An 11,591-nucleotide genomic window follows, 5' to 3' on the forward strand; every position below is an offset into this window, starting at 1 on the left:
AGCTTCAACCTCATTTAAACTGTTTTCACATTCAACTAGGGGAAAGTCTAGTTGTTAATCTTGGTGAGGGTCTCTGCATCTTCTCGGAATGAAGGCTGATGTATGGTAGGTGACAAGTAAAAGGACATTTTCTAGATGCCCAGTTCCCAAACTTTACTGGCAAGAGATTAACCTGGGGAGCTTGGTCAAAACTCAATGGCTGGGATAGCCTCCACCCTCTAGCTTATAACTCTGTAGGTTTGGGGTCAGACCCTGGAAACTGCATTTCTAAAATGTACACAGCTGGTGTGGATGGAGGACCCTACTGAGAATGGTTATAGGCCCCCTCTTTTTTTAAACGCCCCCTCCCAAAGCGCCCTCTTTTTTAAAAGAAAACTGTGTTCCCATAGAATCAAGAATGTAAATAACCCCCTCAAGAGCAAGCAGATCCAACTTGGGTCTTCCAGGCCATTTTGGTCCTTTTCCTGCAGGTTAGGTGGGCATGGGGGTGGGGCGGGGCAGAGGCGTGTCCCCCAGGTGTGTGCCCTGTCCTTGTGAGGGAGGCTGAAGGAGGGACCTCAGATTCACATACAACATACCCCAGTGACTCTGGAGTACCTCCGGCCCCTCCCTGTTCCTCACCACACCCGTGGGGCTGCCCAGTCCACCATCCGTCCACCACCACTGGGTCACAGGTGCAACCTGAGGATTGAGGAGGACGGATGGGGATGGAGTGGGACAGGAGGGACAGATGGGAACGGAGCGTGTACGGAGGGGAGAACAGAGTGGGAAGGAGGGGAAACAGAGAGGGACAGAGGGGGAACAGAAGGGAACGGAAAACGGGGAATACAGGGGGACGGAAGGGGGGGACATAGTGGGATCGAGGGACGGATGGGACCAGAGAAGGGCAGGCCGGCCCGAGGTCGGAGGGAGGTACAGAGGGGAGCCGGCCCGGCTCCCCTCAGCGAGGCAGCGACACACTGAACCGCTGGGCCGGGGGCAGGGGACTGGACCCGCGTGACCGGCCTGAGTGACGAGGGCCGGGGTTTGCGGGGACCAGCCCGGGTGGTGGGGACGGGGACGGGGACCGGGGACCGGGGACGGGACGGGAAGGAACACTCGGCTCCCTCTGCCCGGCAGCAGCGCACTCAGCCACTTGGCCGCACACCTCCCAGCACCGACTCCTCCGGCGTGAGGCGGCTCGCGCCTTATATACCCTGCTAAAAATAGCCTGCGAAACCGCCTTCCAATCACAGCTGGCCGAAGTTCGAATTCAGCCAATGGCGACGGTTGTGATGGAGAGGCTCGGTCACGCCAGGCGGGGCCGCTGTAAGCCGCTGCCCGCGATTGGCCGAAGCTGACATCATCGTCGCGCAGCCCCCGGGCCGGGCGCGGCGTGATTGGGCGGTGCGCGGGGCGGGCGCGGGCGAGTCACGTGGGGAGATGGGGGGGGCTGGGCGGGGAGGAGGGGAGGCTGGCAGCGGAGCTTTGAATAGGGAAGTTTTGTAGGGGTTACGTTTGCAGTCAGTCCGGTGTTTGCAAATATTGTGTGGGCTCGCGAGCGAGTCTCCGGGCTCCGGTAGGATCCGAACCCGCGGCGCCTAATTGCTGCCCACTGAGTTTGCATGAACTTCCCCGGCGCTGCAGGCACGGCTGCTGCGCTCCCGACTCCAGACCGCACACCTCCCTGTTTTTACAACAGCAGTGACTGTCTTTTCCAACCCGACATGGATGTGCTCCCAATGTGCAGCATCTTCCAGGAACTCCAGATTGTGCACGAGACTGGTTACTTCTCGGCGCTGCCCTCCCTGGAGGAATATTGGCAACAGGTAAATAGGAATTTTCATGGGCCAGGTGCCCGGGTGCGCCGAGGAGGGAGTGCATGCACTCACCGACAGGACGGTGTGTGGTTGGAGGTGCATTTCTTTTTCTTCTTTTTTTAATGGTTCGGGTAAATTTTTTAAAAATTAAAATAATTAGTCTTAAAACGTACTTCTGCTGCCTCCGGTGTGGAAGGCACTTTAAAGGGGCCTTTTACAGCGTGGAGCGGAGTTGTCATTTGAGTGGGGCGCAGCAGTGCTTCGTCGCTTGGAGTGTTTTTGCCGTTTCAGGGGCTTATGAACTGCGTTCTCTGGAGGGCAGACCCAGCTCCGCGGCCTGATCCCGGCCCTAGCCCTTGGCAGAAGTTTGCTGCTTGTACCAGCTCCAGACTTCACAGCTGGATCTGGTCATATGAACTTGCAAGGACTGCCAAGGGTGTTTTTTTTTTTTTTAAGGGATTTTGGTTTTGTTTTGCTTTTTGGTGTTTGTACGTGGAGATTTTTTTTTTAATTAAGGATTTCACCAGCGAAACATCCACCAGCTCCTTTTCTCTACCAGGCCATTTTCAGTTTCTTTACCTTCTTGGGAATCCTTAAGATATGCCTCGATCTGCCTTGTTTTTCTTAACCTGCTTCTTTTGTTGACCAGAAAAAAGAAAAAAAAAAAAAAAACCCAATGTTTGCACAACCAGTGACTTATCAGTCATATGACAATGAGCCCCGTCCGAATTGCTTCAAGTCAGAGTTTGGGAAGAAGAGTCTCTGTTTCCGGCATTTTTTAGTGGAACTGGAATTTTTGGCATTGGACATTTAAGAAACAATTTTTCCCCCTTCTAATGCGTTAGGATTACCTGAAGGGAGAGAGATTCTGACACTTGTCTCATTATCTTTAAAGATAGAAGGAAGGTTTGGGGTTTTCTCTGTGCTGCTAAGCAGTTTGCTTTTTTGTCACAAAGTGAATTAGCAGATCAAATATATATTGTGGGTTTCAAAGCCTAGAAGGCTTGTAGGGGAGATGAAATGCAAAGTGTTAACAACCTTCACATGCCTGCTTAATTGTTCCCAGCCCTTTGCTGCCTCCCTCTCCCCTCCAGGCTTTTCCTCCTAAAGAAGCTGCTTCCTAGGACGTGATTGAAATTGATCTAAGTAGTTTCCTTGGGCATTTGGGATTTGGGCCACAAGCCAGGCTGAGCTCTTGGTTGCCTTCAGAGGCTTTTAAACTCTCCCTGAGAGCTTCCTTCTGGTCCCCAGAGCTCATCAGCATAATGGAGATTTTAAATTAGCCAGATTATTAAAGTTTAACAAGATCTCAATAAACGTGCTTTCCTTTTTCTTTGGAACATCCATAGAATATCTTGCTGTCTCTCCGCAGAACACTCTAGTGTGCTTTGTAACCCAGACGTCTAATTTTAGGGGTAACGAGAAAACAATGATTGTTTTTTCCCCCTCTGCTTGCTAGGTGAGGAGGGGGAGGGGGAAGGGTCTATTCTGATAGCAGGCACACTGCTAAATAACCAAGCGGGAGCCCTTTGGGTGGGCTTTGCTAGTCCTGAAAATGATTTGCTAAAAAGAGCAGAGTTTGCTGTAGAAATCTAAAGCTGTGGAATTGCAGTAGTATAGACAGCCTTATATGGACATGCAGACAGTTGATCCTAGTGAAGATAAGGGCAGACATAATTTAAACCTAAAATGTTTCCTACCGTTTTTATTTTCCAGTGGCTAGAAAGTTTGAGATGGTGGGGAGAGGGCATGCTGGTCTCTCGGCAGTTGTAGCTTCTGGAAAGGTTGGTTGTGGGGCTGGGGGGGCACTCTGGCCATGACACACTGCATGTATATTTGAACCGGGTCCTTTTTTGGCCGCTGGTCAGAATTTCAAAAGGAAGTCTCCTTTGGCATTGTGTGAAAGAAATAGAGTGATGACTCATACAGTTGTACTCTTGGCCAGTAGATAAAGTTCTTGTCCATTGTGGGACTCCCAGCAGGGCTGCGGAGGAATTTCCCCTCCTGCATCCTTTACAATAGCAGATGGCCATTCTGGAATGGTTTCTCCACTCCTGTTGTTGTTTTCCTCTGACCACTGTGGAAGTCATTTAAGTTGTGTGTGCGCATGGCCCTGCACTTGGGAATGGCATTCTTTGAAAGCCTATTAGGTCTGGGCTCCGCAGGAAACGGGTGGTTTCTCTGCAGCTCCTTCCTGACCCTAGACCATCAGCTGGCTGCGTCTGCTCACTGAGTATGGCCTGTGCTGTCAGCGGTTCTCCAGAGGGAGACACATGCCATGTCAGAGCACACTGTGTTGAGAGCAGCAAGCCCTCTGTCTGTGCCTCTGGAAGGCGGATGCCTGGGTTTCCTTGTTGCACAGGGTTCTTGACTGTCAGATAATATGGTTAAACCTGTCCGGTGGGGGCAGGTCTGAGGCTGGTATTCTTTGTGTGGCTTACAGAAACTTATTAGAAACATCAACACTGTAACTATAACAAAAACTGGCTCAGTGACCATCAGCCATTTGTGGCCATTGGTCCAACTTGGGGAAGCGGGGAGAGGTTTCACCTCTGGTTTTTCTTCTGAATGTGTACCCATTCCTAGAAACAGCTTTCCTCTCACTCTGCTAAAGACACGGATTCTTGTAGTGACAAGGCCACAGTTTATTTGCCCTTGACTCCTGCATGTTTTTGGAAGTGCGCTTTCGGTTCGTTTTCGGTAGTCGTCACAATCACGTGCCTTCTTGTGGTTCCTTTCGCACAGACCTGCCTGGAGTTGGAACGTTACCTCCAGAGCGAACCCTGCTATGTGTCAGCCTCCGAAATCAAATTCGACAGCCAGGAAGATCTGTGGACCAAAATCATCCTGGCTCGGGAGAAAAAGGAGGACTCGGACCTGAAGATGTCCTCCAGTCCCCCTGAGGATGCACTCAACAGCCCCGGCTTTGGCTACAACCTGGAGACCAACAGCCTGAACTCGGATGTGAGCAGTGAATCCTCCGACAGCTCCGAGGAGCTCTCACCCACCACCAAGTTTACCTCTGACCCCATCGGCGAAGTTTTAGTCAATTCGGGGAACCTGAGCTCCTCCGTCACCTCCACGCCCCCTTCCTCCCCAGAACTGAGCAGGGAGCCGTCCCACCTGTGGGGTTGCATGCCCGGTGAGCTGCACCCTCCCGGGAAGGCACGCAGTGGGACTGCGGGGAAGCCCGGCGACAAGGGCAGCGGAGACGCCTCCCCAGACGGCCGCAGGAGGGTGCATCGGTGCCACTTTAATGGCTGCAGAAAAGTTTACACCAAAAGCTCCCACTTGAAAGCACATCAGCGCACCCACACAGGTCAGTCCCTCCTGCGACCCGGGCGCCGCTGAATTAATTGCACCAGCCCTGGGAGGGGGCCGGGGCTCCGCAGGAGGCTGTCAGAGCAGACACGTCCTCACCTCCTTTCTTCCCTCAAAAGAGTTGGGTCTCTGGGGAGGACAGAGTAGGCGCTGAAAGACTGGACATGTGTGCCCGATGAATGGTTATCGCTTTCAGATTAAACAAACAAGAGGTAAATCACATTCTCTGTCTACACCGAGTACCCCACCCACTCCAGCCACCTGAGTTATCAAGGCCCACTGTGCAGTCTGCAGAGTCTGTGTACAGTGCTACTCGGAGTTGCCTCTGATTTTTGGAAATGAAGCTCGAGGGTTGGGAGAGGGTGGCCGGGCTGTGTGGCGCAGGTGGGTGCCGGACAGCGTGTGGGGTCTGAGCTAGACCCATCGACTCTGTGCGAAGCAGTATCATCAGCAGGTACTTAGTGAGAATTTCTCTGTGTATCATGCTGCCTTTGTTTTCTGATGCCAACTTTAAAAAATAATAATAACTTCTTAATGAAATATCACAGTCTAGAGAATAGTTCCATTTATAGTTACCATGACAGTCTAGGATGACTGGTGAAGCATCACAGAAATTTTGGAGCTGGAAGCGGTCTTAGAGATCAAGTCATGCAAACTCTCGTGTTACCAATAATGAGAGGAGATCAGGATCCTGAAACAGCTCAGGGCAGAGCCAGGATCAGGACCTGGGTACCCTGGAACCAGGCTACTGACTGTGGCAATTGTTTTTTATATTCTCAGGTAGCACTTTTAGTGAAATCATATTTGTAATCTGACCAAGGGATAAAGTCGACTGGGTCTTTTGCTTGTCATTTAGAAAGTGTTTTGAAGACCTTGGAATGGGGTTTCCCAGAAACTCATGACCTCAGTTTTGGAGAAATATAGTTTCCCGAGGAAACTACAAAGCCTCATTCCACAGGGAAGTGAGTAAGGAACAAAATAAGTGCTTGAGAGAAACCGTTTCCATGGAGAAAGAAATAAAACCCAGCCCTGGCCAAGGCCACGGGTCCAGTGGGCTGACACATCACCTCGGAAGTATTTCTCCAGTCTGAGTCATTGTCATTCTTACACGTTCACTCTGATTACGGTCATGTGGGCCCTGCCAAGCCTGGGTCTCTTCCCCAGCACTTGGAGGCCCAAGGCTAGGTCAGGAAAGAGCCCCTGCCTATTACCTTGGGAGGGCCGGCTCCCAGCGCTAACTGAGGTGTATTCTGAGTTCCTGAGGTCAGTGGCCTCTGGGCCTGCTCCTGAGTGGACTTTCCCGCCCCGTGTTGGGGTAGCAGGGCCCTTCCCTCACTGTTCAGTGAAATCATGGCGTGCCTGTCGTGTGCTTTCTTCCCAGGAGAAAAGCCTTACAGATGCTCATGGGAAGGTTGTGAGTGGCGTTTTGCAAGAAGCGATGAGTTAACGAGACACTTCAGAAAGCACACTGGTGCCAAGCCTTTTAAATGTTCTCACTGTGACAGGTACGTGCATGAACAGCAGGGGCGCGGCGGTGCCATCCCCGGAACGGAGTAGGCATGCAGTCACCCTGCAGCAAGGCAGCCGTCTTCCCGGCCTGCACTGGCATCTCTCTTTTCAGCCCAGGACTTTTTAAAAAGGCTCTAATATGCCACTCGTCCAGGTTAGGAAGCACCGTGTACCGAGTGCACTGAGAATAGAATGATTTTGTTCACACTTTCTGAAGATTGGCCCTTTAACAGTTTTCAAATTTGAAGGCTGGGCAGTAAAGTCAGGTGACATTCCCAAGAGCTGATTGGCAACCTCCTTGATGTATACTCCTGCCCCGAATGTGGATGGGGCTGACTCAGCATGATGACTCCCACCCCCAATGGAGAGGGCTAGTTTAGCTGGGGGGGGTGCACGAGCAGGAGGTCTGTAACTGACGGGGCTGGAGACCTAACGTCTGGGACCCCGATTCTCTCTGCAGGTGTTTCTCCAGGTCCGACCACCTGGCCCTGCACATGAAGAGGCACCTCTGAAGGGGCAGAGCATCGACTCCTGTGGGCTAAAAAGGCTTCCAGGCTGAGACGGCCGTGGAAGGAGGGTGCGTGTTCCAGCCAAAGCCATTTTGCACCCTACCCGGTCGCCTCCAGGACCTACTGGGAAGGTCTTTCGAGGGCGAAAAAAGTCATGTCCGAAGCGGCAGAGCACCCAGGGTGTGTGGTGTTTGGGTGGCCCTGGCCTCGCCACTGGTACCTATCCTCTGAGTGGTCCCTAAGCCTTTGCCGTGAGCATGTGCACTGAGAATGTTAGTGGTGGGTGGGCTGTATGTGGAGGGTCTCCTACAGACTGTGTGACGAGACAGAGTCCTTTCCCTTGCGAGGCTGCAAGAGACAGAAAAAAAACATAGTTTGAATGTTTTGTGTGTGAGGCGTGTTCCATGAGATGAGATGGCCACCAATCATTTCCCGGGGCGGGGTGGGGGTGGGGGGTGGTGTAGGTAGAGTCTGCGCCTTAGAGGAAAAAAAAGAAAAGAAAAAAAGAAGGGAAAATGTGGAGGGCAGGCGTGGGCGGTCAGGACCCGGGAGTGGCGAGTGGGTGTAGTGAGGGGAGCCCCTTTCCCTCTAGTGTGTGGCGAGAACTTTCGGTGTCTGGTTCAGCTGTGTAAAGTGAGTAGCTTCTGCTACTCTCTGAGACAGAGTTCATTTGTTACCCATTGTATAAGCTGTGTATCTACAAATATAGTACATTGATAACTTTTCCTTCTAAGACAAAAGTAATGCATGGTCTGGGGAATTATCTGCTTTTCCATTTTTAAATCAGGACTACAGTTTTGATTCCAGTTCACTGAGCAGCTAAGATACGATTGGTTGAATTTGGTGACCCCCTAGCCATCTGGGCTTGGCAATACACAATCCTTCCCCCCTTCAATTTCATAACACTCCCCTTCCAGAGAGGCATTGTGCAGCATAGGACTATTTTGTAAATGGTTCGAATTTGAATTACCTTTTTGGAGAATTTCGTGATGCCCTTGAAAGATGTTGGACACGAGTTGGGTGTCCAGGACACTAGGGCTGGGAATTGCTGGTCTAATGTCTCATTAGACTCAGAACCTAAAATTTTTCTCAGTTGGGTGGATAAAACCACTAAAGCTTAGAAACTGTTTTCTCATGCAGCTAAGTTTCTCTTATTTATGCCTTGAGGACTAATTTCTGGTTTTCTAGCTGTTAATGCACTGTAGATCTTAACAATGGTGCCTTACGCAAGTGGCCCCTTATGTAGGGGTCTCGTACAGGGGTATGGGTGATGCATGCTTTATTAAGGCTCTTTTTTCACCTGGCTTTGTACTGTATCAATATATAATACAGAAAAAAAATCTCTTTAAGGTCCTCCTTCACAAAGTCAAATAGATGAAAACCCCCCAAACAAGTCAGTATTTACTCAGTAGTTTAGACAACTTGACTGTCAGTGTTAAAGTGGAAAACATGTGATAATTGGAAAATCAGACCATTTCTGCCACCGTGAGACTTCCGTATAGACTTTGCACAACAGTTGTACAGATCATACACCGGCTGTGTTTAATATGTAACATTTTCACACGTATTAAAGATACAGAAGTATAAAAAACAATGTATTTGCTTAAAAGGCACAAGTTTCTCGCGTATCTATCTAGCTATCTGTTGGTAACACAGAAAGTATATTACTTTTTTTTTAAAGTGGGCGAAATTCTTGTGTATGTATATTTGTGTGTACAGTATGTGTATGTGTGTATGTGTGTGTATATATATATACATATTAGATAATATATACATATTTTTTTAAGGAGAAATTAGAATGTCTAGCTAGAAAATTCCACAGCCTGTGAAGACATATTTCAAAATGGCCACAAAGGAGGTAAACATGAGAACTCTAACTTTTATAAAGGCTTTCCCTTTAATTTAACAATTTGCCACAGGCTCTTGGCATCAAATCTCTTCCAGACTGCCAACTCGCTCATCATAATCGGCAGGTCTGGGATAGGGTACCTTCACCATTCAAAACTGGCATGAACGGAATACTAGCCCGGTCGTTGGTCTCAGACACACTAAGGTTTTGATTTTGAATGTCAGCTTTATTGAAAATCAAGCCTAAGAGTAAGCTAATCACAGGGATTCCTTTTTAGAGCACTTTTTATGCAGATGAAGCTATTTTTTTCCAGCACATAGATTCTTCCAGTTTTCCAACGAGTAATTTCCCTGAATTGGCACACCGCAGCATGGACAGCTGATCCTCCATCCAGCTGCTGGCTCATGGGTGTGGATCTTTCCTTTATATATATTTATATATATATATATATATATACACACATATGAGTCTGGCTGGGCTGGTATTTTGTTTGGATCTTCCTGGAGATGAGCAATGGTGAAAGCTCACATAACTGGTTTTTTTTTTGTTTTTTGTTTTTTTTAATCTGGGCTGATGGATACATTTACCTAAAGAACTCATTTCATATTGCTGAGGGGGGAAATGCACTTTTCTTTTGGCAATTCCAAATCCAGGCACTTGATTTACTGGATTTTGGAAAACTCCTTTTTTGGCCCTGCTGTGTGCTTAGCCATAACAATTCCATTCAGCAAGAAGGTAAACAAAAGACAAAAAAACTTGCACTGGCTTGTCTCACTTATGAAACACCATGGAGTGGTTTGATTGGGTGGGGCTGGGTGCCACGTATGTCAATGCCTGTAATTTTCCTAATAAGCAAGTACATAAAGAATTACATTCTGTTCAGGTGATAACTGAGCCTCAATCAAGCAGAAACTTTTTGCTTGACGTTAAAAAAAAAAATTTCTATTAGTGAAATTTCTTTTTTTTTTTTGAAGCACCCTATTATCTAAAAAAATCTTTGTAAGATTTTTGTAAAATTTTGTTTTACAAGATTTTATTTGAAATTGTTTTTTGCAAGATTGTTATATTTCTGTATGAATGTATTTTTTATTGGAATAACATAAAAGAATTCTTATCAGCATCTTGAGTCTGGTTGTTTTTTTTTGGGGGGGGGTGCGGGTGGCGGAGTGTTGAAACAAATTCCTGCCAGATTACTCACCCGGCTCTTCCTTGGGAAATCTTTGTGCTACCCAGGGAGCCACTTGTCTCCCCCCAGCCCCCCCCACTGCCCTTCCTGGCAGCAAAGGTGGAAATAGGAGCCTGGGGTTGCTCCCCTGATGGGCACTGAATTCTCCTCCAGAGACTGGCCACCAGGCCTTGGGGCACAGGAGGAAACACTTGCTGTGTTTTATCTTCCTGTCACTCCAGCCAGGAGAATAAATTGCAGAGGCATCTGCAGAATGTGAAACAAACACCTCCCTTTCACTTCCGCATGCTCCTGCAGCCCTGTTCCACAGAGGCGGTCAGAGCCCGGCAGCCGCTTCTGACCTGGCCCGCACACCTGGCTGAGATGTCACCCAAGAGGGTGAAAAGGACACAGTTGGGACAGCAAGCCCTGAAGCCATCCCCCTGGCCTTCAGTCCACTCTTCTTACCTACCCCCTCCCACTCTGGTCAGCCCAGCAAAATAAGGCAGAAGGTAAAAGATTGTTTACATGATCACCAGATTTTTTTTTTCTTGAGGTAAATGGGATGCATTCAAATGCAGAGTTTGTTCCAAAACAAAATAGCTTTTGGTTCTCTAGAAACATTTCCTGTGAGCAGCATTAGATCTTAGTTCTTCTGAGCGGCGAGTGGCAAACAAGTTTGTGTTGAGTTCATATTAAGCTCCTCAGTAGTGACAGTAAAATCAGTGTGTGCTTTCTAGAAGGGGCTATAGGATGATGGACATTTCTGAGGCAATGAGCTTCTTAACCTTGTTCTTAATTTAAGGAAGTTCTCTGGTTGCTGGAAGGGCTCACTGCCTCTTGTTCCTAGCAGATCTTCATTTTGCTGCGTGGGCAGAGTTTACACGAGCCGCTTTTAATTTGATAATTGGGGAGGGGAAGTTGAAGTGCATCCCCAGATTAGAAATGTTAAGTAATTTTCTTTCTAGAACTGTGGTAAAAATATCAGCCATTTGAACGGAGTTGTGATGTGGGAGGGTGCAGGAAGCAGATGCAATTTTTGCCAGGACTCATGGGTGTGTTGTGTTCAAAGCACATGTCAGGATGACTAATAGTTGGATTGCCCTGACTGTAGCACTGAATAAAGGCTTGATAATGCATTCTCGGCTACTAGTAAGACATGACCACTTTGTCATGTGAAGACTATGCCGAACAGCTCGGTTATGTTCAAATAAGGCTGCTAGGAGAACTGCCATGCAAGGAATCAGCTGTAAACCAAGGATAATTATAGAAGGACAAAAACTTTCAGTCTGCTTAACAAAATTTTTGAAACCTAGCTAAACGAAAGGATATGTTCTCAGTCGAGCTCGCCGTGTGCTTTCAGACAATTTGCTGAGCTACGCTGTACCTCAGTTTTCTTATTGCTAAAATATTTTGGGTTAGGTCACGTGTATCGAGCA

At 48.4% G+C, this 11,591-nt stretch overlaps 1 protein-coding gene across 6 annotated transcripts; it reads left to right on the forward strand.

Moving 5' to 3' along the window:
* The first annotated feature begins 1,444 nt into the window (after positions 1-1,444).
* On the forward strand, positions 1,445-10,107 carry KLF6 (Kruppel like factor 6). Of its 6 annotated transcripts, XM_032622247.1 has the most exons (5): positions 1,473-1,808; positions 3,516-3,583; positions 4,545-5,118; positions 6,502-6,625; positions 7,090-10,107. In XM_032622247.1, the coding sequence occupies exons 2-5, from the start codon at positions 3,533-3,535 to the stop codon at positions 7,139-7,141; spliced, it is 801 nt and encodes a 266-aa protein (XP_032478138.1). In that variant the 5' UTR covers positions 1,473-1,808; positions 3,516-3,532; the 3' UTR covers positions 7,142-10,107. The 6 variants fall into 6 exon arrangements, 5 of the variants coding, with proteins under 5 accessions (XP_032478139.1, XP_032478136.1, XP_032478138.1 ...); XM_032622244.1 differs by lacking the exon at positions 3,516-3,583 and having other exon boundaries at positions 1,476-1,808; XR_004348395.1 differs by lacking the exon at positions 3,516-3,583 and having other exon boundaries at positions 1,482-1,808; positions 4,545-5,332.
* Positions 10,108-11,591: the final 1,484 nt, after the last annotated feature.

This window comes from Phocoena sinus, chromosome 2, assembly GCF_008692025.1.
Source record: "Phocoena sinus isolate mPhoSin1 chromosome 2, mPhoSin1.pri, whole genome shotgun sequence".
Taxonomy (NCBI): domain Eukaryota; kingdom Metazoa; phylum Chordata; class Mammalia; order Artiodactyla; family Phocoenidae; genus Phocoena; species Phocoena sinus.